The sequence below is a fragment of the Salmo salar genome, chromosome 06 (assembly GCF_965601325.2).
Source record: "Salmo salar chromosome 06, fSalSal1, whole genome shotgun sequence".
NCBI classification, from domain to species: domain Eukaryota; kingdom Metazoa; phylum Chordata; class Actinopteri; order Salmoniformes; family Salmonidae; genus Salmo; species Salmo salar.
In genome coordinates, this window is record NC_138296.1 from 27,194,790 (window position 1) to 27,221,009 (window position 26,220).

Consider the following 26,220-nt stretch of genomic DNA (forward strand, 5'->3'; position numbering starts at 1 on the left):
CAAACTACTTCCCGTGGCTATGCATTTAGGTACCCCGTCAGCCTGCCAAGTAGTTTTCTTTAACCAGAAAGGAAACTACAGAATCCACCTTTGACCCAGAGGGATGACAGGCATATTATTTTTAACCACAAAATAGTCCACTCTAGAATTCCAGTTGTTCACCATTGAGAGGATATTATAGTGTTTTGGTGGGATAAAATACTATTCTTTTTCAGATGTTGCTATAGTATCCTTAAAAAGCTTCCCAGTCACTTTAGCTCAAGTTCCATGATAATACCAGAGGACTCTGGATGTTGATGTAACAGCATGGAGCTGGAGGGGAGAGGCCTGCTGGACTGTCTCACGGCCTTTGTATGTGTGTGTCCCTGCAGTCTCACGGACCTAACCCAGCACAGCGCCCACTGTTTATTTCAGCTCGCTCCTGCGTTTATTTTCATTAGGTTATAATGTCTATTTTAATATGCTTCTTATGCCTCTTGTGTTATTTTAGATGAGTCATTTGGGAATGCGTGTGTACATGCGAGAACAGTTTGTGCCTGTGTTAGTAGAGGAAGACACACATACATACACACACACACACACACACACACACACACACACACACACACACACACACACACACACACACACACACAACACACACACACACACACACACACACACACACACAAGGAAGAGTGAGGGACAGTGAGAGCTACTGTGCACTGTTCTGTGGTGACTGACTGGCTGTATTCAACACTAATGCCAAAGAATACAAACAGAATGTGTTTTCATAATGAACACTTTAGTATCTATTAGTGTAAATAAATGTTAAGCGTTCCATCTTTTAATACCCTCATAGATCATCACTCATTCCTACAGTTAAGTGTATCTGTGCTTTAAAAAACCAGTCCATTCCTACACTGGTTTGTGAAAACATAAACTGTGTATAGTTTGGGGGACGCCCATATTTTCAGGTAGAGTAATACACTCATGTTTCCTCAATGAAATAGCACAACATACAGTTGATCTAGTACTGTAGGAGGTAATAGAGCTACAGTGTTGGGTTAGTATGTTCTGTGTGAAACGTCCGTATACACACTTAATGCTAGTTTGTTTTTGTTCTTATTGTTGTAAGTAGATACAGTTGAAGTCGGAAGTTTACATACACCTTAGCAGAATACATTTAAACTCAGTTTTTCACAATTCCTGACATTTAATCCTAGTAAATATTCCCTGTCTTAGGTCAGTTAGGATCACCACTTTATTTTAAGAATGTGAAATGTCAAAATAATAGTAGAGAGAGTGATTTATTTCAGCTTTTATTTCTTTCATCACATTCCCAGTGGGTCAGAAATGTACATACATTAAATTAGTATTTGGTAGCATTGCTAGCTGGTGTGGTGTAACTGAGTCAGGTTGCAGGCCTCCTTGCTCGCACACACTTTTTCAGTTCTGCCCACAAATTTTCTATAGGATTGAGGTCAGGGCTTTGCGATGGCCACTCCAATACCTTGACTTTGTTGTCCTTAAGCCATTTTGCCACAACTTTGGAAGTATGCTTGGGGTCATTGTTCATTTGGAAGACCCATTTGTGACCAAGCTTAAACTTCCTGACTGATGTCTTGAGATGTTGCTTCAATATATCCACATAATTTTCCAGCCTCATGATGCCATCTATTTTGTGAAGTGCACCAGTCTCTCCTGCAGCAAAGCACCCCCACAACATGATGCTGCCACCCCCATGCTTCACGTTTGGGATGGTGTTCTTCAGCTTGCAAGCCTTCCCCTTTTTCCTCCAAACATAAAAAGATGGTCATTATGGCCAAACAGTTCTATTTTTGTTTCATCACACCAGAGGACATTTCTCAAAAAAGTACGATCTTTGTCCCCATGTGCAGTTGCAAACCATAGTCTGGCTTTTTTATGGAGGTTTTGGAGCAGTGGCTTCTTCCTTGCTGAGCGGCCTTGCAGGTTATGTCGATAAAGGACTCGTTTTACTGTGGATATAGATACTTTTGTACCTGTTTCCTCCAGCAACTTCACAAGGTCCTTTGCTGTTGTTCTGGGATTGATTTGCACTTTTCACACACAAAGTACGTTTATTTCTATGAGACAGAACGCATCTCCTTCCTGAGCGGTATGACGGCTGCGTGGTCCCATGTTATTTATACTTGCGTCCTATTGTTTGTACAGATGAACGTGGTACCTTCATGCGTTTGGAAATTGCTCCCAAGGATGAACCAGACTTGTGGAGGTCTACAATTTTGTTTCTGAAGTCTTGGTTGATTTCTTTTGATTTTCCAATGATGTCAAGCAAAGAGGCACTGAGTTTGAAGGTAGGCCTTGAAATACATCCACAGGTACACCTCCAATTGACTCAAATGATGTCAATTAGCCTGTCAGAAGCTTCTAAAGCCATGGCATCATTTTCTGTAATTTTCCAAGCTGTTTAAAGGCACAGTCAACTTAGTGTAGGTAAACTTCTGACCCACTGGAATTGTGATACAGTGAATTATAAGTGAAATAATCTGTCTGTAAACAATTGTTGGAAAAATGACTTGTGTCATGCACAAAGTATATGTCCTAACCGACTTGCCAAAAATTTACTTTGTTAACAAGAAATTTGTGGAGTGGTTGAAAAATGAGTTTTAATGACTCCAACCTAAGTGTATGTAAACTTCTGACTTCAAATGTATGTCTTTTCATCCTTTTATCCATTTATCAATATGTTTTAGATAGAGCTATACCATTTGTGTGCTCATGGATTTCAGTTTGTATTGACTGCTGTGTGGGTGTAATTGAACATGAACTTGAACTAGACCTAAAGTGCTAGTTTCTATAGGCTGACTCGTTGTCAGTGGATCTGTTTAGCCTGCCTTCTACAGTAGATTGTGTCTCTGTGGCCTGTTCTATCTCCAGACTGCAGGAGGCTTGTGGCTGGGTGGATGAGCTGGGAGCCAGGGGGGGATGTAACCTCCTCCAGGCCCTGAAGAGAGGCCTTGGCCTGGGCTGCACTCAGCTTGACTCCCTGGTCATCGTCCTGGGCTCCAGGTGAATCAACTTCAACAGGACAGTGATGTAGTGGAACTGATAATGAAAGTACAGCAATAACTACATTGGATTGTACACCATCTACACATTGGGTATTATGTATTATGAATGAACTAATTAGAGAGCAGGGCTAGGATGACCAATCAGAGAGCAGGTGTATGACAATGTCATTATTATTATCATGTCATTTTTAAGGGACAAATCAGAGGGCAGGGTTATGATGACCAATCAGAGAGCAGGGTTATGATGTCATTGTGAAGGTACCAATCAGAGAGGAGGGTTATGATGATGTCATTTTGAAGAGACCAATCAGAGAGTGGGGTTATGACGATGTCATTATAAAGAGACGGATCAGAAAGTTATTCTTACACATGACAAGTAACAAGTCCCCTGTGTTTGATGATAGTACCTCCTCCTCTAACTTCTCTCCTTTCCTCTCTCTAGCCCTGACCAGACCTCAGATGCCCTCTTTGATTACGTAGGACAAAGCATTTTGGGAAGGGCGTTGTTGATCCATGTGGTGTCCTACTGTAGCGTTAGCCATCTGACCATTGTGAGTCAAACTGCTGGACCTTCAGGTCACCAACAATCATGTGTTTTTATTAATAGAGGGACAGATTTACTCAACTTTCTAACCTGTGAAAAGTTTGGTCAATGATTCACTGTGTCTCTGCCTCAAACAGGCAACTGTAAAGAGACTAGCTGAAGTTACACGGGGACGCCACCACATCTTCTCAGCTTCCCTGGTAACCTGTCTGTCCTGACTGTGCTATTTGGGTTTGTGTTTTAGTGTGTTGTGCTCAAAAAATAACTTTCCCTGCTGTTTGTGTGTGTGTGGTGTGTGTCTGTGTGTGTATCAGGGTGTAGTGGACAGCAGTACAGATGTGGAGCTGCTGTGGACAGAGATCAAAGCAGCCAGAGAGCTGCTGGGACACACTGAGGCCCTGCGTCAGGGACGGCTGAGGGACATGTCTGTCACTGTGGTGGGACAACAGGTGAATGGACTCTGTGTGTGTGTGTCAGTGCTGGTGTCTGTGTACAGCATCTTTTTTGAACATCTAACATAAACCTTTTAGTGAATCTTTCCTCTTACTGTACTCCCCCAGATTTCCACAGAGTTGGACAGCTTTTCACTCTCTCCCTCGCTCCCCAGACCACCCAATCACAATGCCCCCCTGAGCATCAAGCCCCCAGGTGTCCAGCCCAGCTCCTCGGCTGATTGGCTGAGGAACCATGGACTGAAAGGTAAGTGCTCTAGGTAGAAGTTACACATAGGCACAGATCTAGAATCAGCTTACCCACTTTTATCCTAACCTTAACCATTAAAAAGGAACAATGCAAAACTGACCATAGATCCGTGTTAAAGTCAACTTCATCCTACTCTAAAAGTAACTGTGGCAACCAAGTATTGATTCCAAAAGCCATTGGCCATGACAATAATAGATTCAGATTGAAACTGAATGAAGCCTCTGTCCTAAACTCTGATGTTGGATGTATTATCTAATCCTCTCTCTACCTGTAGCTAAGAGACTGGGGCTGTACCAGGTTCTGTCTCCCAATGCCTATTCTCTACTGGAGGGGTTTGTTCCTATCCTGAACAAGACTGTCAGCTCAACAGTCCATGAGGTACTACTGTCTGTCTCTTCTTTCTTATTTCTCCTTCTAGACTGTTTTCTTTTCTCATTTTCTTGTAATGGCCCGACAGTCGATGGTTCATGAGGTATCACTGACTGGCTATTTTTATCTTCTGCACACACACTGCTTTCTCTCATTTTCTTCTGGCTCTTCTTTTTATGGCCAGGTCACAGTACAGGATGTACCACTCTGTCAATCCCTCTATCCCTTTCTTTCTTTCTCTTTCCTTTTCTCTCTTATCTCCCTGTCTTTTGATGTTCCAGTCAATCTTAATGTGGTCCTTGACCAAACCTCTTTAGGTGGTGCAGAGGAGTGGAACCCAATGCTTATTAGACTGGGCATAATGAACTAATATCAGTTAATCAATGCTACTTTATCAATTACTCTTCCTAGTTTAGTGATGTTTCATTCTGTCTGGGCAGGGGAGGACTTGGAGGAAAATAATTTAGAGTAATTGCGTCGGTCTCTCTTGGTTAGTAAGCTTTGTATTTACGACTGTTCTGTCCTTTTTCCTTTCTTTTATCTCAAGTGGGAGGATGGGAGGTGGCTGATATGTCTTAGCCTGGTCAAACAGACTGATCACTGCGCTCACGTTTCGTTTCAAGTGAAACAGCATGTCAGATCAGACAGTTTCCACCAGGCTAGATATGTCTCTAGTCTCTTGTACCTTTCTAGCTGTGAAATATAAAACCTTTGGTCACAAACAATTATGTTTATGAATGTATTTGTCCTGGACTTCCTCCTTCCATGTTGGATCCTACCCAGAAGGCCATGGTGCAGTTTGAGTGGCATGATGGAACGGTGAAGAACGTTCATGTGGACTTGCCCTTAATCTACCACTACCAGGTGGGTTCACCAGTCAGGATGTGATGTCAGAAGCACATGATGTCTTGTCTGTCTTTTGATTTGATTATTAGTCTTAGTCTAAACCTTTCTTCTCTTCCTGACCAATAAAAACAGTTATCTTCTCACTAGTGTAAGTGTGGTTATAGTGATGATTTTCTCTCACCTTTCGTCTGTATCTATCTCACCCATAACCCCTGTCCATCCTGTCTTTCTCTCTTACATCCCTATCTCTCATCCCTCCCTTTGTCCCTTACAGAAGCAGCTGATGTCTGCGGTGGCTGTGTTGGAGAGGAGGGTGCGGTGGCTGAGCAGTGGGAGCAGGCAGATCTGGGGGACAGTGTGTGAACAGAGGTACTGTAGGACGCTGGGCTTCTCTCCTCTCATACACAGCTATAATGATGTCCATTATCTCTCTAGCCTGTGTCAGGGGCAGTTATTTTCTGTCACAGTATACAGATGTAGGATCTTCATTTGTTGCTGAGAAATGTTCCTGTACAGCTGGAAATGCAAACTTGTAGTGTATTTGAAGTTTAAAAATGCTTCTAAAGTCCACTTTAAAATGACAGACTGGATTTGCCCTAACAAAACATGTATCAACCCCTACACAAAATGTCAGTTAATTATAATCTACATAATAATTCACATTTACTATTGCTTCAGGATTATTTTCCTGCTGTAGCAAACTGGCTCAAATAAAGCAGTTTCAAAGGTCCACCAATCTCTCTGTCCCTCTTTCTCTCTCGCTCTCTCTCTCAATTCAATTCAAAGGGCATTATTGGCATGGGAAACATATGTTAACATTGCCAAAGCAAGTGAGGTAGATAATATACAAAAGTGAAATAAACAATAAAAATGAACAGTAAACATCACACTCACAGAAGTTCCAAAGAATAAAGACATTACAAATGTCATATTATGTATATATACAGTGTTGTAACGATATACAAATGGTTAAAGTACAAAAGGGAAAATAAATAAGCATAGATATGGGTTGTATTTACAATGGCGTTTGTTCTTCACTGGTTGACCTTTTTTTGTGGCAACAGGTCACAAATCTTGCTGCTGTGATGACACACTGATATTTCACCCAGTAGATATGGGAGTTTATCAAAATCGGGTTTGTTTTAAAATTCTTTGTGGGTCTGTGTAATTAGAGGGAAATATGTGTCTCTAATATGGTCATACATTGGGCAGGAGGTTCTCTCTCTCTTGTCTCTCTCTCTCTCTCTGTCTCTCTGTCTGTCTGTAGGGTGGTGATTGTGGTAGACATGTCTATGATGATCTCTGTCTCTCTCTGTCTCTCTGTCTGTCTGTAGGGTGGTGATTGTGGTAGACATGTCTATGATGATCCCTGGCTTCTCTCTCCACATCCAGCATTCCCTCAGGGTGCTACTGGAGGAGCAGCTGGCCAACAAACACAGCTTCAACATCATCGCGTAGGTCACACACACACACACACACCACACACACACACACACACACACACACACACACACACACACACACACACACACACACACACACACACACACACACACACACACACACAGAGGCATGCAGAAACACACACACATATACAATCACCATTTGATAGCACATTGAGCTCACATGAATCCAATCACAACGCTGCATGTTCTAATCGTTGATAAGACAACTCTTTGACATGACAAGCCTGTACACTCCAACACTCTCTCACCTCCACTCCCCCAATCTCCAGTTTATTCATGTGTGATTTGCTTACGTTCTGCATGAGAATAGATGTAATTGATTTGGTTGTCAAAGCCTCTCTGTGCGTTAGCACGTCTACCTGCCTCGCAGACCGTGACCTCACCTCACCACATACGTTTTCAACAGACATTTGCATGATGGGATGTTTAATAGAGTGGAATGACTCACTCTAATAAGAATCCAAATTATCCCTGCTCATTCTCATTGAGATAGAGAAAGCCTGGGGTCATAGGTAATTGTCGGAGTTCAATCTATTTCTAATGCAGATTGGATGCGGTATTGAAATATAGAGTTGTTACTGGAATTGAAGTGCATATACTGTATCTGGATGATGTTTCTGTAGTATGTGCAGTACATTGCAGAGTACATTGTTGCATGTTGTGATCCCTAATCTACTCTCTCGTTGTTGTCCCTTCACTGTCAGTTGACAAGGTTACAATGGAGTTGTATGGTTGGTTGTTTGTGGCATCACCAGCACTCAAGTTTCACTTTTTATAGTCACGTGGACAAGTACAGTGAAACACCTTTCTTGCAAGCTCTTTTCCAACAACGCAGTAATCATTATCAGTAGTACTATAAAATAAAGTAGAACAAAAACACACAAGAAAATAGAAATAAGAAGAACATGAACAAGTAAGTAAGCTACTGTATATACAGGGTCAGTTTAGGGTCAGTTCCAATACCATATTTACAATGTGCAGGGATACAGGAGTGGTACAGGTAGATATGTAGGTAGATATGTATAGGGGTAAGGTGACTAGACCAATGTACCACTAATACCATATTTACAATGTGCAGGGATACAGGAGTGGTACAGGTAGATATGTAGGTAGTATGTGCAGGGATACAGGAGTGGTACAGGTAGATATGTAGGTAGTATGTGCAGGGATACTGGAGTGGTACAGGTAGATATGTAGGTAGTATGTGCAGGGATACTGGAGTGGTACAGGTAGATATGTAGGTAGATATGTATAGGGGTAAGGTGACTAGACCAATGTACCACTAATACCATATTTACAATGTGCAGGGATACAGGAGTGGTACAGGTAGATATGTAGGTAGATATGTATAGGGATACAGGAGTGGTACAGGTAGATATGTAGGTAGATATGTATAGGGGTAAGGTGACTAGACCAATGTACCACTAATACCATATTTACAATGTGCAGGGATACAGGAGTGGTACAGGTAGATATGTAGGTAGATATGTATAGGGATACAGGAGTGGTACAGGTAGATATGTATAGGGATACAGGAGTGGTACAGGTAGATATGTAGGTAGATATGTATAGGGATACAGGAGTGGTACAGGTAGATAGGTAGGTAGATATGTGCAGGGATACTGGAGTGGTACAGGTAGATATGTAGGTAGATATGTATAGGGATACAGGAGTGGTACAGGTAGATATGTAGGTAGTATGTGCAGGGATACTGGAGTGGTACAGGTAGATATGTAGGTAGATATGTGCAGGGATACTGGAGTGGTACAGGTAGATATGTAGGTAGATATGTATAGGGATACAGGAGTGGTACAGGTAGATATGTAGGTAGATATGTATAGGGATACAGGAGTGGTACAGGTAGATATGTAGGTAGTATGTGCAGGGATACTGGAGTGGTACAGGTAGATATGTAGGTAGATATGTATAGGGATACAGGAGTGGTACAGGTAGATATGTAGGTAGTATGTCAGGGATACAGGAGTGGTACAGGTAGATATGTAGGTAGATATGTATAGGGATACAGGAGTGGTACAGGTAGATATGTAGGTAGAATGCATAGGGATACAGGGTGGTACAGGTAGATATGTAGGTAGATATGTATAGGGATACAGGAGTGGTACAGGTAGATATGTAGGTAGATATGTGCAGGGATACTGGAGTGGTACAGGTAGATATGTAGGTAGATATGTATAGGGATACAGGAGTGGTACAGGTAGATATGTAGGTAGATATGTATAGGGATACAGGAGTGGTACAGGTAGATATGTAGGTAGTATGTGCAGGGATACTGGAGTGGTACAGGTAGATATGTAGGTAGATATGTGCAGGGATACTGGAGTGGTACAGGTAGATATGTAGGTAGATATGTATAGGGATACAGGAGTGGTACAGGTAGATATGTAGGTAGATATGTATAGGGATACAGGAGTGGTACAGGTAGATATGTAGGTAGATATGTATAGGGATACAGGAGTGGTACAGGTAGATATGTAGGTAGTATGTGCAGGGATACTGGAGTGGTACAGGTAGATATGTAGGTAGATATGTGCAGGGATACTGGAGTGGTACAGGTAGATATGTAGGTAGATATGTGCAGGGATACAGGAGTGGTACAGGTAGATATGTAGGTAGATATGTATAGGGATACAGGAGTGGTACAGGTAGATATGTAGGTAGATATGTGATCAGGGATACAGGAGTGGTACAGGTAGATATGTAGGTAGATATGTATAGGGATACAGGAGTGGTACAGGTAGATATGTAGGTAGATATGTGCAGGGATACAGGAGTGGTACAGGTAGATATGTAGGTAGATATGTATAGGGATACAGGAGTGGTACAGGTAGATATGTAGGTAGATATGCATAGGGATACAGGAGTGGTACAGGTAGATATGTAGGTAGATATGTATAGGGATACAGGAGTGGTACAGGTAGATATGTAGGTAGTATGTGCAGGGATACTGGAGTGGTACAGGTAGATATGTAGGTAGATATGTATAGGGATACAGGAGTGGTACAGGTAGATATGTTGGTAGATATGTATAGGGATACAGGAGTGGTACAGGTAGATATGTAGGTAGTATGTGCAGGGATACTGGAGTGGTACAGGTAGATATGTAGGTAGATATGTATAGGGATACAGGAGTGGTACAGGTAGATATGTAGGTAGATATGTATAGGGATACAGGAGTGGTACAGGTAGATATGTAGGTAGATATGTATAGGGATACAGGAGTGGTACAGGTAGATATGTAGGTAGTATGTGCAGGGATACTGGAGTGGTACAGGTAGATATGTAGGTAGATATGTATAGGGATACAGGAGTGGTACAGGTAGATATGTAGGTAGATATGTATAGGGGTAGGGTGACTAGGCATCAGGACACATGATAAACAGAGTAGCAGCATCGTATATGAGGATTGTATGTTAGTGTGTGTGTGTGGAGTCAGTATGTGTGTGTGTGTGTGTGTGTGTGTGTGTGTGTGTGTGTGTGTGTGTGTGTGTGTGTGTGTGTGTGTGTGTGTGTGTGTGTGTGTGTGTGTGTGTGTGTGTGTGTGTGGGTGTGTGTGTGTGGGTGTCTATGTGTGCAGAGTCAGTATGAATGTGTGTGTGTGTGTGTGTAGAGCCAGTATTAATGTGTGTGTGTGTGTAGAGCCAGTATTAATGTGTGTGTGTGTGTAGAGTCAGTATGATTGTGTGTGTGTGTGTGTGTGTGTGTGTGTGTGTGTGTGTGTGTGTGTGTGTGTGTGTGTGTGTGTGTGTGTGTGTGTGTGTGTGTGTGTGTGTGTGTGTGTGAATGTATGAATGTGTGTGTGTGTGTGTCTGTGTGTGCAGAGTCAGTATGAATGTGGGTGTGTGTGTGTGTAGAGCCAGTATTAATGTGTGTGTGTGTGTGTAGAGCCAGTATTAATGTGTGTGTGTGTAGAGTCTGTGTGTGTGTGTGTGTGTGTGTGTGTGTGTGTGTGTGTGTGTGTGGTGTGTGTGTGTGTGTGTGTGTGTGTGTGTGTGTGTGTGTGTGTGTGTGTGTGTGTGTGTGTGTGTGTGTGTGTGTGTGTGTGTGTGTGTGTGTGTGTGTAGAGTCAGTATGATTGTGTGTGTGTAGAGTCAGTATGATTGTGTGTGTGTAGAGTCAGTATGATTGTGTGTGTGTAGAGTCTGTATGATTGTGTGTGTGTAGAGTCTGTATGATTGTGTGTGTGTAGAGTCAGTATGATTGTGTGTGTGTGTGTAGAGTCTGTGTGTGTGTGTGTGTGTGTGTGTGTGTGTGTGTGTGTGTGTGTGTGTAGAGTCTGTAGAGTCTGTAGAGTCGTGTGTGTAGAGTCGTGTGTGTAGAGTCTGTATGATTGTGTGTGTAGAGTCTGTATGATTGTGTGTGTGTAGAGTCTGTATGTGTGTGTGTGTGTGTGTAGAGTCTGTATGATTGTGTGTGTGTGTGTGTGTGTAGAGTCTGTATGATTGTGTGTGTGTGTGTGTGTGTAGAGTCTGTATGATTGTGTGTGTGTGTGTGTGTGTGTGTGTGTGTGTGTGTGTGTGTGTGTGTGTGTAGAGTCAGTATGATTGTGTGTGTGTAGAGTCAGTATGATTGTGTGTGTGTAGAGTCTGTATGATTGTGTGTGTGTAGAGTCTGTATGATTGTGTGTGTGTAGAGTCAGTATGATTGTGTGTGTGTGTGTGTGTGTGTGTGTGTGTGTGTGTGTGTGTGTGTGTGTGTGTGTGTGTGTGTGTGTGTGTGTGTGTGTGTGTGTGTGTGTGTGAGTATGAATGTGTGTGTGTGTGTGTGTGTGTGTGTCTGTGTGTGCAGAGTCAGTATGAATGTGGGTGTGTGTGTGTGTAGAGCCAGTATTAATGTGTGTGTGTGTGTAGAGCCAGTATTAATGTGTGTGTGTGTAGAGTCTGTGTGTGTGTGTGTGTGTGTGTGTGTGTGTGTGTGTGTGGTGTGTGTGTGTGTGTGTGGTGTGTGTGTGTGTGTGTGTGTGTGTGTGTGTGTGTGTGTAGAGTCAGTATGATTGTTGTGTGTGTGTGTGTGTGTGTGTGTGTGTGTGTGTGTGTGTGTGTGTGTGTGTGTGTGTGTGTGTGTGTGTGTGTAGAGTCAGTATGATTGTGTGTGTGTAGAGTCTGTATGATTGTGTGTGTGTAGAGTCAGTATGATTGTGTGTGTGTGTGTAGAGTCTGTGTGTGTGTGTGTGTGTGTGTGTGTGTGTGTGTGTGTGTGTGTGTGTGTGTGTGTGTGTGTGTGTGTAGAGTCTGTAGAGTCGTGTGTGTAGAGTCGTGTGTGTAGAGTCTGTATGATTGTGTGTGTAGAGTCTGTATGATTGTGTGTGTGTAGAGTCTGTATGTGTGTGTGTGTGTAGAGTCTGTATGATTGTGTGTGTGTGTGTAGAGTCTGTATGATTGTGTGTGTGTGTGTGTGTGTGTGTGTGTGTGTGTGTGTGTGTGTGTGTGTAGAGTCTGTATGATTGTGTGTGTGTATAGAGTCTGTATGATTGTGTGTGTGTGTGTAGAGTCTGTATGATTGTGTGTGTGTGTGTGTGTAGAGTCTGTATGATTGTGTGTGTGTGTGTGTGTGTGTGTGTGTGTGTGTGTGTGTAGAGTCAGTATGAATGTGTGTGAGTCCATGTACTGTATATTTTCACTCTTTCTTTCCTTTCATACATTTGAGATGAATGTATAATATGTTAATATGCTTGTAGGTTGATATCTTTCCGGTCTTCACCCCTCTACTACGTGTTATAGTTTTTAATATCAGTCCTCCACATCGCTTTGATTCAAGTTGGCATGTGGCGCCCATATCTCTAGAACTTCTTCACCTTTAACATTCTTCATTCCTCAGTTTCAAGTTGTCATCACTCTCTCTCCTCTGTTTCTTCCCCACTATCAGTCTGAAGAAGACATATCCTGTCCTCTCAGATCAGTTGTACAAGTTTGACGGAGTTTCTTTCTTCTACCATATAAGACGTTGTTTCAAGGTTGTCATTGTGTTCCTCTCTGTAGTACTATACAGTGTGTAGAATAATAACTCCACTGTGTTCTACTTGTCTTTCTCTCCTCTGTCAGGTTCGGCTCAGCTGTCAGAGCTTGGAGGGAGAGGTTGGCCCTCACCTCTCCAGAGAACCTGCAGGAAGCCTGGCAGTAAGGTCCTTGAAGTGTGTGTGTGTGCATGTGTAAGCCTGGCTGTGAGGCGGTCTGATGTTTCTGTATGGTGTCTCTGCTTTTGAGGGCTCTTTGCTGTTCTCTCTCTCTCTCTTTCCCTGGTCTCTAGCTCTACTTCATTATGGAGGCAGTTCTCTGCCTGTATGGAGACTGGAGAGATTTCACATAGTGCTTTAGTCACATGCTATGCAGTGACGTCTTTCAAAAGTATTTCAAAGTGCGTGTGTGTGCGCGTGCGCGTGTGCGTGCGTGTATTTGTGCATCTGTATCAAATCAAATCAAACTGTATTTCTCACATGCGCCGAGTACAACAACTGTAGACTTTACCGTGAAATGCTTACTTACAAGCCCTTAACCAACAGTGCAGTTCAAGAAGAGTTAAGAAAATATTTACCAAGTAGACTCAAATAAAAAATAACACAATAAGAATAAAAATAACGAGGCACCGGTACCGAGTGTGGGGGTAGAAGTTAGTTGAGGTAATTTGTACATGTAGGTGGGGGTGAAGTGACTAGGCATAGATAATAAACAGCGAGTAGCAGCAGTGTACAAAAGGGAGGGAGGTTAATGTAAATAGTCCGGTGGTGATTTTATTAATTGTTCAGCAGTCTTGTGGCTTGGGGGTAGAAGCTGTTGAGGAGCCTTTTGGTCCTAGACTTGGAGCTCCGGTACCACTTGCCGTGCGGTAGCAGAGTAAACAGTCTATAACTTGGGTGACTGGAGTCTCTGACAATTTTATGGGCTTTCCTCTGACACCGCCTATTATATAGGTCCTGGATGGCAGGAAGCTTGGCCCCAGTGATGTACTGGGCCGTTCGCACTACCCTCTGTAGCACCTTACGGTCAGATGCCGAGCAGTTGCCATACCAGGCGGTGATGCAATCGGTCAGGATGCTCTCGATGGTGCAGCTGTAGAACCTTTTGAGGATCTGGGGACCCATGCCAAATCTTTTCAGTCTCCTGAGGGGGAAAAGGTTTGGTTGTGCCCTCATCACGACTGTCTTGGTATGTTTGGACCGTGATAGTTCGTTGGTGATGTGGACACCAAGGAACTTGAAACTCTCGACCCGCTACACTACAGCCCTGTCGATGTTAATGGGGGCCTGTTCGGCCCGCCTTTTCCTGTAGTCCACGATCAGCGCCTTTGTCTTGCACACATTGAGGGAGAGGTTGTTGTTGTCCTGGCACCACACTGCCAATTTTTTGACCTCCTCCCTATAGGCTGTCTCATCGTTGTCGGTGATCAGGCCTACATCTGTTGTCATCAGCAAAGTTAATGATGGTGTTGGAGTCGTGTTTAGCCACACAGTCGTGGGTGAACAGGGAATACAGGAGGGGACTAAGTACACACCCCTGAGGGGCCCCAGTGTTAAGGATCAGTGTGGCAGACGTGTTGTTGCCTACTCTTACCACCTGGGGACGGCCCGTCAGGAAGTCCAGGATCCTTAGCTTAGTGATGAGCTTCGTGGGCACTGTGGTGTTGAACGCTGAGCTCTAGTCAATGAACAGCATTCTCACATAGGTGTTCTTTTTGTCCAGGTGGGAAAGGGCAGTGTGGAGTGCGATTGAGATTGCATCATCTGTGGATCTTTTGGAGCGGTATGCGAATTGGAGTGGGTCTAGGGTGTCCGGGAAGATGCTGTTGATGTGAGCCATGACCAGCCTTTCAAAGCACTTCATGGCTACCGACGTGAGTGCCATGGGGTAATCATTTAGGCAGGTTACCTTCGCTTCCTTGGGTACAGAGACTATGGTGGTCTGCTTGAAACATGTCGGTTTTACAGACTCTGTCAGGGAGAGGTTGAAAATGTCAGTAAAGACACTTGACAGTTGGTCCGCGCATGCTTTGAGTACACGTCCTGGTAATCAGTCTGGCCCAGCGGCTTTGTGAATGTTGACATGTTTAAAGGTTTTGTTCACATCGGCTACTGAGAGCGTTATCACACAGTCATCCACAACAGCTGGTGCTCTCGTGCATGCTTCAGTGTTGCTTGCCTCGAAGCGAGCGTAAAAGGCATTTAGCTCATCTGGTAGGCTCGTGTCACTGGGCAGCTCGCATCTGGGTTTCCCTTTGTAGTCCGTAATAGTTTTCAAGCCCTGCCATGTCTGACGAGCGTCAGAGCCGGTGTAGTAGCATTCAATCTTAATCCTGTATTGACGCTTTGCTTGTTTGATGGTGTGTGTGTGCGTTTGCGTGTGCATGTGCCTTTGTGCATCTGCGTGTATTTGTGAGTGTGCGTACAAGCATGCTTGCGTGTGTGTTTGCGTGGCTGCACACGGAGGTGTATGGCTCTGACCATGTGTCTCTTTCTCTCCTCCAGGTGGGTCCAGGGTTTACAGTGTTCAGGGAGCAGGAACACCTTGGCTGCTCTGAGGCTGCCTCTGGAGGGGGACCTCCATGGGGGTGGGACACCCCCCCTCTCTCCCTCTCCTCTTCTCCCTCCGTCCCCCCCTCTCACCCAGGGCCTCTACCTCTTCACCAGCGGAGTGCCTGACCAGGAAATTGTATGACACTGTCCTGGCAACAGTTATATCAATTGGTGATGATGACTCATGATGGTGAACATTAGAACTGGTATTGGAAGAGCTGATCTGAAATCATCCCAACAGGGCACTATAATAGAGACATGCTTCAATCTGGTGCCCTCTGCTGCTGGAAATGAGTTAATGCACTAGCTAGGTGTCACTGATATACTGTGCCTACATATTCATATGGCCATGCTTGTTGTCTGGCAGCTGTACGTTTCTATGAACATGTGAATACATTTTTTATAAAAAACCCTCTTCTCTCAAAAAGTCAAATGAATGACAATCAATCCAGAACAAGTCTGTTGTTGCTTTGTTCCCAGGCAACGGTGTCTTCATATGTGTCAGAGTGCTGCAGTGGCCGGCCTCTACGTCTCCACATCTGTCTGTTGACTGGAGAGGAGACAGAGGGACAGACAGAGGCACAGACTCACCATGCCACCAGGGAGGAGACTGCGGGGGCACTGAGGGAACTGGCACAAGCTGGCAACGGACGCTTCCACTGGATCAGTGAGACAGGTACGCGAGAATTCACACACACACAATCTTCATGAAGACTTCAAAAAGTGCCATGGAAAAATAGATTACTCCACTATCAAGTGGCACGTTGAAGAAATGAGCGCCAGTGATGACAGTAGAAGTAGAAACACTTACCCACCACAGAGGTGATTACTTCCTGGAGGGGCTACCAGCCAGCTGTGTGAACCCACTTATCCCCCAGCTAATGGCCTATTCAACAGTTACTCCTACTATACAGTGTGTGTGTGTGTGCGTGTGCGTGTGCGTGTGTGTGTGTGTGTGTGTTGCATGTCTGTCTGTGTGTGTGTATGTATGCATGTTGCCGGTCTGTCTGTGTGTGTATATGTATGCATGTTGCCTGTCTGTGTGTATGTATGCATGTTGTGTGTGTGTGTGTGTGTGTGTGTGTATGTATGCATGTTGTGTGTGTGTGTGTGTGTGTGTGATGCTGGGTGGAAACCCTGAGCCCTGGTCTGTCCTGTCCTCTCCCTGCAGGCATCCTGGAGAGCGATGACATCACTGCTCTGATTGGAGAGATGGAGAGGGCTGCTAATTATTGGCAGAAGGTGAGATTGGAACAGCATGGGGAAGGGAGAGTGCTAAACAGCAGCAACAACAACGGCTTACACACATCTGTCCTAAACTACTCAAAACATTTAGATTCAGATACTAGTCATATGTATTGACAACATACTGTAAGGTATTCTGTTTACATTATTTTAATGGAAGAAAAAAATATTCAACCACTTTAACATTGTAAGACTGGCATTGCAAATCTATCCATTGCTAGTTAAAGGATGACCTCTATCTCTTTGTATTTCTGTGTGTGGCTCCAGAGCGCCATGCTGGTGGACTCCCTGACCCAGAAGTCTGACTGTAGGTGCCCAGGGGAGGATCTCTCTCCTGGGCACAAAGCTCCGGCCCAGTCCCCCCTGGCCTGGAGACGCAGAGACAGACCACAGCCCCCACCGCGACCCACTGCACTCACCCTCGCCAGGCTGGTTAGAGCACACACATATGCACGGATGTACGAACACACACACAAACAATAATATTTTCTCCTCTTTGTCCTCTCTCATTTCAACATCAAACAACACTTTCAACATTTCTTTCTCAACTCTCAACTAACAAACAGAATATCAGATGAAAGATTATTTTAGAAATGCCTCATCTTGGGCCGAGACAAAGTAAGGTGCTAATAAATATGGAGTGGATGTTATGTTTTGTGTCGATGCTATATAAGACCGCATGAAAGCATTTATGAAGATTATATAAACATATGTAGGGCATTATGACGCTTTATGTCATGCAAATAAAGGTTTTATGAGTGCTTTATAATGCATATCACCACTCCATGTAAAGGTTTACATACATTTTTATTTTCTGCTGACAGCATATGAAGGAAGGCCGAACAAACGAGCATTCCTCCTCTCAGAAGGCTCTCGCATGGCGTCCCAGCAGTGCCACATCGGCTATCCCACCGGGTGAGTCAGCATTCTAGCCTGGTTAAACCAGACTGAATCAGTTTTAATGCCAGGCTGGAAGTTTACCAGCGGTATCTAGGTAAACTTCCCCCGTGGGTGACAGTTCAGTCGAGTGAAGGTTGTATCTCAGGTGAGTGTCAGGCAGGGGCTAGAGCAGGGCCCAGTTCATTAGGCACCAAACAGAAACAAACGGTCTAAAACATGGAATGCCAGACAGAGCAACTGTCACCTTTCTGTACCACAGCGAGTGCAGTAAGTACCAGTTCACTGCTGCTCCTGTCCCAACCCCAGTCAAAGTGAGTGCCAGACTAAAAGTTAATAAACTATTAAACAAATGGAGGATGGCTCCAGTTCATCAAAGTCCTTTACATGAGGAATTAAATCCATGTTGGGTCGGTAAGGAGTTACCCATATTTCCAACGGGTATATTGACCTTCCCTTTATCTTTCACTCTACAGATGCTTTGTGTCTTCAAGATGCTTTTAAAGATGTGAAGAGTAGACTAGTGCTTTGTCCCAAATGGCACCCTTTTCCCTACAGTACCAGTCAAAAGTTTGGACACACCTACTCATTCAAGGGTTTTTCTTTATTTGTACTATTTTCTACATTGTAGAATAATAGTGAAGACATCAAAACTATGAAATAACACACATGGAATCATGTAGTAACCAAAAAAGTGTTAAACAAATCAAAATATATATTTTTTTGAGATTCTTCAAAGTAGCCACCCTTTGCCTTGATGCCAGCTAAGCACACTCTTGGCATTCTCTTAACCAGCTTCACGAGGTAGTCACCTGGAATGCATTTCAATTAACAGGTCTGCCTTGTTAAAAGTTAATTTGTGGAATTTCTTTCCTTAATACATTTGAGCCAATCAGTTGTGTTGTGACAAGGTAGGGGTGGTATACAGAAGTTAGCCCTATTTGGTAAAAGACCAAGTCCATATTATGGCAAGAACATCTCAAATAAGCAAAGTGAAACAACAGTCCATCATTACTTTAAGACATGAAGGTCAGTCAATCAGTCAAAAATGTAAAGAACTTTGAAAGTTTTACAAGTGCAGTCACAAACACCATCAAGCACTATGATGAAACTGTCTCTCATGAGGACCGCCACAGGAAAGGAAGACCCAGAGTTACTTCTGCTGCAGAGGATAAGTTCATTAGAGTTACCAGCCTCAGAAATTGCAGCCCCAAAAAATACTTCACAGAGTTCAAGTAACAGACACATCTCAAAATCAACTGTTCAGATGAGACTGCATGAATCAGGCCTTCATGGTCGAATTGCTGCAAAGAAACCAGTACTAAAGGACACCAATAAGAAGAAGAGAGAAACACGAGCAATGGACGTTAGACCGGTGGAAATCTGTCCTTTGGTCTGATGAGTCCAAATTTGTGATTTTTGGATGTTCTCCGCATGTGTGGTTCCCACCGTAAAGCATGGAGGAGGAGGTGTTATGGTGTGGGGGTGCTTTGCTGGTGACACTGTCAGTGATTTATTTAGAATTCAAGGCACACTTAACCAGCATGGCTACCACAGCATTCTTCAGCGATACGCCATCCCATCTGGTTTGCGCTTAGTGGGACTATCATTTGTTTTCAACAGGACAATGACCCAAAACACACCTCCAGGCTGTGTCAGGGCTACTTGACCAAGAAGGAGAGTGATGGAGTGCTGCATCAGATGACCTGGCCTCCACAATGTAACGATCGTCTGGAAGAGGGGACCAAGATGCAGCGTGGTAAGTGGTCATAATGATTTTTAATGATACACTTCAAAAAAACAAACAGGGAAAACGAAAGCCAACAGTTCTGTTGGTGCAAACCACACAACAGAAACAATCCCCCACAAAACCCAAAGGAAAAACAGGCTCATTATGTGTGACTCCCAATCAGCAACAATGAACTACAGCTGTGCCTGATTGGGAGCCACACACGGCCCAAAACAAAGAAATACAAAAACATAGAAAAATGAACATAGAACGCCCACCCAATGTAGCACCCTGGCCTAACCAAAATAAAGAACAAAAACCCCTCTCTATGGCCAGGGTGTTACACACAATCACCCGACCTCAACCCAATTGAGATGGTTTGGGATGAGTTGGACTGCAGAGTTAAGGAAATGAAGCCAACAAGTGCTCAACATATGTGGGAAATCCTTCAAGACTGTTTGAAAAGCATTCCTCATGAAGCTGGTTGAGAGAATGCCAAGAGTGTGCAAAGCTGTCATCAAGGCAAAGGGTGGCTACTTTGAAGAATCTAAAAGATATATATAAAACACTTTTTTGGTTACTAGATGATTCCATATGTGTTATTTCAAGGCGTTGATGTCTTCACTACTTTTCTACAATGAAGAAAATAGTAAAAATAAAGAAAATGAATAGGGGTCCAAACATTTGACTGGTACTGTATACAGTGGTGTAAAGTACTTCAGTAAAAATACTTTAAAGTACTACTTGAGTCGTTTTTTGGGTATCTACTTTACTTTACTATTTATATTTTTGACAACCTTTACTTTTACTTCACTACATTCCTAAATAAAATAATGTACTTTTTATTCCATACATTTTCCCTGACACCCGAAAGTACTCGTTACATTTTGAATGTTTAGCAGGACAGGTAAGTGGTCAAATTCACACACTTATCAAGAGAATATCCCTGGTCATCTCTACTGCCTCTGATCTGGTGGACTTACTAAACACAAATGCTTTGTTTGTAAAGGATGTCTGACTATTGGAGTGTGACCCTGACGTTCCGTAAATAAAAAAAAACAAGAAAATGGTGCTGTCTAGTTTGCTTAATATAAGGAATTTGAATAATTGATACTTGTACTTTTGATACTTAAGTATATTTGAGCAATTACATTTACTTTTGATACTTCAGCGTATTTAAAACCAAATACTTTTAGACTTTTACTCAAGTAGTATTTTACTGGGTGACTTTCACTTTTACTTGAGTAATTTCCTATTAAGATATCTTTACTTTTACTCAAGTATGACAATTGTGTACTTTTTCCACCACTGACTGTATATCGTGCACTACTTTTGACCAGAGCCCTATGGGCTATACAGGAAATAGGGTGGTGTGGCATTTGAGACACAGCCTAGCAGTCACTTAGGTCTTGTTTTTCTCAGTAATGAGGTTTCTCCCCTGGTACATCACCACCCCGTCAGCCAGGGTTAGGGATTCTCCCCTGGTACATCACCACCCCGTCAGCCAGGGTTAGCGATTCTCCCCTGGTACATCACCACCTCATCAGCCAGGGTTAGGGATTCTCCCCTGGTACATCACCACCTCGTCAGCCAGGGTTAAGGATTCTCCCCTGGTACATCACCACCTCGTCAGCCAGGGTTAGGGATTCTCCCCTGGTACATCACCACCCTGTCAGCCAGGGTTAGGGATTCTCCCCTGGTACATCACCACCCTGTCAGCCAGGGTTAGGGATTCTCCCCTGGTACATCACCACCTCGTCAGCCAGGGTTAGGGATTCTCCCCTGGTACATCACCACCTCGTCAGCCAGGGTTAGGGATTCTCCCCTGGTACATCACCACCCTGTCAGCCAGGGTTAGGGATTCTCCCCTGGTACATCACCACCTCGTCAGCCAGGGTTAGGGATTCTCCCCTGGTACATCACCACCTCGTCAGCCAGGGTTAGGGATTCTCTCCTGGTACATCACCACCTCGTCAGCCAGGGTTAGGGATTCTCCCCTGGTACATCACCACCTCGTCAGCCAGGGTTAGGGATTCTCCCCTGGTACATCACCACCTCGTCAGCCAGGGTTAGGGATTCTCCCCTGGTACATCACCACCTCGTCAGCCAGGGTTAGGGATTCTCCCCTGGTACATCACCACCTCGTCAGCCAGGGTAAGGGATTCTCCCCTGGTACATCACCACCTCGTCAGCCAGGGTTAGGGATTCTCCCCTGGTACATCACCACCTCGTCAGCCAGGGTAAGGGATTCTCCCCTGGTACATCACCACCTCGTCAGCCAGGGTTAGGGATTCTCCCCTGGTACATCACCACCCCGTCAGCCAGGGTTAGGGATTCTCCCCTGGTACATCACCACCTCGTCAGCCAGGGTTAGGGATTCTCCCCTGGTACATCACCACCCCGTCAGCCAGGGTTAGGGATTCTCCCCTGGTACATCACCACCTCGTCAGCCAGGGTTAGGGATTCTCCCCTCAGTGTAATGAATGAAGGATGACTCAGCTCTATTTTTGTCCTCTACTAAAACATTACCCGTTTACCTCAGACTAGCTTTCTTGTTGTTATTGTTGTTGTTATTTTTTTATTTTTGTTTTCCCAGGGATACACACATGAGATGAATCGTTGTGTTCTGATAATACAAAACTGCAATGTTTTTATAGTTTGTATACAAAGGATGAGTGTTTTCTTCAAGTTGAAATGATTGTATGATTGATATAGCCTTTTATTAGTTAGCTTGTTTGTTGTGTCTCCTTCAGTACAGCCCATGACTGGTTGGGGTCCAGTAGAGACTAAAGCCAAACAGAGGAAGCCTTCTCAGGTCTCCCAGTCTGTGTTCTACCTGGAAGATGGTAACTTGGGTAAGAGTGTGTGTGTGTGTGTGTGTGTGTGTGTGTGTGTGTGTGTGTGTGTGTGTGTGTGTGTGTGTGTGTGTGTGTGTGTGTGTGTGTGTGTGTGTGTGTGTGTGTTGACTTTTTGGGTTGTGATTGTATTTTCACTCTTGTCTTGCCCTAGGTGTGGTGTTCAAGTCTTACCCCAAACCTAAAAGTGTCCGAAAGTCCATCCCCTTAGTGACTCTGCCAAAGCAGGAAGAGATCTGCTCCACCAAACGGGTGCAGTATGAGATATGCATGCCAATCATCAAGTCAACCAATCAGATTGATCTATTCATCTAACATCAGCCGCCTTATTTAAATGCTCTAATTATAAGTCGCTCTGATAAGGCAATGTGCTAAAAATGTGTGTGTGTGTGTGGGGGGGGGGGGGGGGGGGGGCAAGATACATTTTTTTCTCATATGTCTCTTGGCCCTGACCTGTAGTGGCTGAAGAGGTTCAGTATTAAGAGGCAGAAGCTTGACATCTATAAGCTGGTGTCTGGACCTGACTGTACTCATCATAAGAAGCTGGTCCCCTCGGTCCTCAAGAGAGAGTCTGCCAAATACTGCTCCATCTTCCCCAGTGTCCACATCAACGTGAGTCAGAGGAGAATGGCTTCAATAACATATTTTGGCATGAATACAAATTAAAATGCTAGCAACTAAGTTCAAGTACGAGTACAAATGTCCAATGCGGCCAAATGGTGAAAAAAGAATTAGATTTGATTCTAAATAATAAAAATATCAGGTTATCCAACCAGCATCCCCTCCCATGCTGGTCTGAGCCTCCTGTCTCTCTGTCTGTGGTTGTTGTTTCAGGGGATGGTGAAGCACCTGCAGCTGACTCCAGGAGAGTTAAAACAGTACCTTTCTCAGACTGAGACACTCCTGCTGCGCTACATACAGAGGCTGCAATGGCTGCTCTCCGGTATGCCTCTCTCTCGCTCTATGTCTCTGTCACTGTAGCTTGTCTGTCTCTCTCTGTTCTGGTCATTCTAATTATATGGTACCAAAATACTGAAATATCTATGAATGCCCGATTGAAGGTTGAAGAAACCCCAGTGTCTGGCTCCTTCCGCTCACTTCGTCCCCAGGTAGCAGGCGTGTGTTTGGGGTGGTGCTGGAGAGGGAGGTGTGTGTGCTGCTGGATGTGTCTGGCTCCATGGCTCCCTGCCTGGGGGAGCTGAAGACCAAGCTGGCCTCTCTCATCTGGGAACAGCTGCATCACAACACAGTCAGGTAAACTTAACCTAAAAAGCTTTCCTTACCCCTGGACACTTCCACTGTTGACTATCCCAGAAAAAGAATAAAAAAGGAACTCTGTGTTGGCCTCGACAAACAGGCTCACGTTTCTCTTTCTATCCATCTGTCTGTTTCATAGAGGAAAATTACAGGCAATGGTGACAGTAGAAATATAAATAAAATCTTATTCTAGTTCTGTGGTTGTTACTACTGTAGCTTAGGTTCATTATGTTCATATAACCATCTCACCCCTGCTACACTCACACCCATTGGTTATTGTCATATCTAACCCCAGACCCTCTCTCTGACTGTGTCCCAGGTTCTCTCTGCTGGCGTTCTCCGAGGGGGTGAAGGTGTGGCGTCCGGCACTGCAGGAGCCTACAGAGGAGGCATGCCGCGACGCGGTGCAGTGGACATATCAGCTCAACACCCATGGGGGAACCAACACTCTGGAGGCCCTGCAGGTGACGGGTTTAAGTAATAACTGGCTATGTCATGTTATAACCTCTGTATGTATGTTGCCCAGACTGGTTGAGGGTTTGAGGATAGTGTGGGCCTGTACCTACTGTTCTTGGTATATGGCTATGTCATGTTAACCAATTATGTTTATATATGTCATGTTATAACCTCTATTTGTATGCTCCTTGTCATGTTATAACCTCTGTATGTATGCTCCTCAGACTGGCTGTGGGTTTGGGGACAGTGTGGGCCTGTACCTGCTGAGTGATGGGAAGCCAGATTCCAGCTGCAGCCTGCTGCTGAAAGAGACAGAGAGACTGACCACAGGGAACCACATTACTATCCACACTGTCTCATTCAACTGCACAGACAGGTCTGACTAAATGATTGATTGATTTGTACATTTCATCTCTTACACGATGACCCTCACTATGACCCTCTATTACACTTCTGACAGCTCAGCCAATGACTTTCTGAAGAAACTGGCCCACCAAACTGGGGGTCGATACCACTGTTGTCATGACAATGTGGATGCACTCAGTGGGCTGTTGGAATCGGGCCTTAGGGATGGAGACGTGAGTAGACGCACACACAAACACACGTACGCATGTATACACACCTGAGCGTCATAGCCTCTGTGCTATTAGTCAAACACTGAACCAGCTTTCCCTGTCTCATACCAGTCAGGGGTACAAAGGATGAGTACACAGTAGAGACAGATATTCAAGTTTGAGGGCCCTATTGTGAACTGATTCCAACAGGAACCTACCCTGCCGGCCCTCGAGGGAGATGACTTGAGGAGACTGGCTCAGGAAATTGACAAACTGAGACATTTCCGGAAGAAGGCACAGGTCTTCAGGTTTGTCTTACAGTGAGCAAATGGGTTCAAGTTTGCATAAAAACTGTTGTCCATGACTGACCTTGACCTGTTTTTGACAGGGAAATCATTTTGGAAAAGAAGAATCCAGAGGAAACAACAAGAATCAACCAAACAAACTAGATTACTGTAAACCCAAGAATTTGACTTCAATGATTTTATATACACATTTGTAATTCAGATTTTCAATGACTAAATATATGAAGAATGTGGTTGTTAAGAGATTAAAACTGGTGTACATGAATTTTGTCGGATTAACCATATACTGTATACAGTTCTATTTGACCTAATTTGGGTGTGCAGTATGCTTTGTTCAGATTGACAAACCTCTGCTTTTCTTCATTTAAAACTAGAATGCTTAGTTGCTACATCCATTTTTTTCTTATAAATTATTTCTATATATACCCATTGATTCTTGAAGACTATAATTTATAAATGCCTCATGAGCTTACTTCAACTGTCATACCCATCAGAAAGTTTGATTTAATCCAATGTTTGTAAAAAAGTAAATGTGAACAAACACTGTAAAGAGGCAGGGCTGACCGCTTTGGTATTGTTTCTCTAGTTTGAACTAAAAACAGCTAATAACCTTATTGTGTTATATTCTTTCTATGTACCAATGAACATATCGGCATGAATAAAACAAATGATTCCATGATGTCTGTTATAAATAATATGAACATGCCTAATATGAACATGTCTAACATGTCTAATATGAACATGTCTAACATGAACATGTCTAATATTAACATGCCTAATATGAACATGTCTAACATGCCTAATATGAACATGTCTAACATGAACATGTCTAATATGAACATGTCTAACATGTCTAATATGAACATGCCTAATATGAACATGTCTAATATTAACATGTCTAATATTAACATGCCTAATATGAACATGTCTAACATGCCTAATATGAACATGTCTAACATGAACATGTCTAACATGTCTAATATGAACATGTCTAACATGAACATGTCTAATATTAACATGTCTAATATTAACATGCCTAATATGAACATGTCTAACATGCCTAATATGAACATGTCTAACATGAACATGTCTAATATGAACATGTCTAACATGTCTAATATGAACATGCCTAATATGAACATGTCTAATATTAACATGTCTAATATGAACATGTCTAACATGCCTAATATGAACATGTCTAACATGTCTAATATGAACATGCCTAATATGAACATGTCTAATATTAACATGTCTAATATGAACATGTCTAACATGCCTAATATGAACATGTCTAACATGAACATGTCTAATATGAACATGTCTAACATGTCTAATATGAACATGCCTAATATGAACATGTCTAATATTAACATGTCTAATATGAACATGCCTAATATGAACATGTCTAATATGAACATGTCTAATATTAACATGTC

General features: G+C 43.5%; 1 protein-coding gene across 1 annotated transcript in view; it reads left to right on the plus strand.

Moving 5' to 3' along the window:
- The window catches only part of vwa3a (von Willebrand factor A domain containing 3A), a 34,477-nt gene extending 9,021 nt beyond the window's left edge, over positions 1-25,456 (plus strand). Inside the window, exons 8-32 of the mRNA XM_082976403.1 lie at positions 2,902-3,033; positions 3,478-3,586; positions 3,717-3,779; positions 3,894-4,028; positions 4,140-4,278; positions 4,556-4,659; positions 5,434-5,514; positions 5,771-5,865; positions 6,831-6,950; positions 13,022-13,096; positions 15,439-15,622; positions 15,967-16,162; positions 16,658-16,728; positions 16,999-17,163; positions 17,556-17,646; positions 22,111-22,212; positions 22,367-22,464; positions 22,672-22,824; positions 23,047-23,155; positions 23,322-23,466; positions 23,789-23,933; positions 24,150-24,301; positions 24,386-24,503; positions 24,690-24,787; positions 24,868-25,456. Coding sequence (XP_082832529.1) covers positions 2,902-3,033; positions 3,478-3,586; positions 3,717-3,779; positions 3,894-4,028; positions 4,140-4,278; positions 4,556-4,659; positions 5,434-5,514; positions 5,771-5,865; positions 6,831-6,950; positions 13,022-13,096; positions 15,439-15,622; positions 15,967-16,162; positions 16,658-16,728; positions 16,999-17,163; positions 17,556-17,646; positions 22,111-22,212; positions 22,367-22,464; positions 22,672-22,824; positions 23,047-23,155; positions 23,322-23,466; positions 23,789-23,933; positions 24,150-24,301; positions 24,386-24,503; positions 24,690-24,787; positions 24,868-24,928 — 2,941 coding nt within the window. The 3' untranslated portion in view covers positions 24,929-25,456. The remainder of the gene's footprint in view (positions 1-2,901; positions 3,034-3,477; positions 3,587-3,716; positions 3,780-3,893; positions 4,029-4,139; positions 4,279-4,555; positions 4,660-5,433; positions 5,515-5,770; positions 5,866-6,830; positions 6,951-13,021; positions 13,097-15,438; positions 15,623-15,966; positions 16,163-16,657; positions 16,729-16,998; positions 17,164-17,555; positions 17,647-22,110; positions 22,213-22,366; positions 22,465-22,671; positions 22,825-23,046; positions 23,156-23,321; positions 23,467-23,788; positions 23,934-24,149; positions 24,302-24,385; positions 24,504-24,689; positions 24,788-24,867) is intronic.
- The last annotated feature ends 764 nt before the right edge of the window (positions 25,457-26,220 follow it).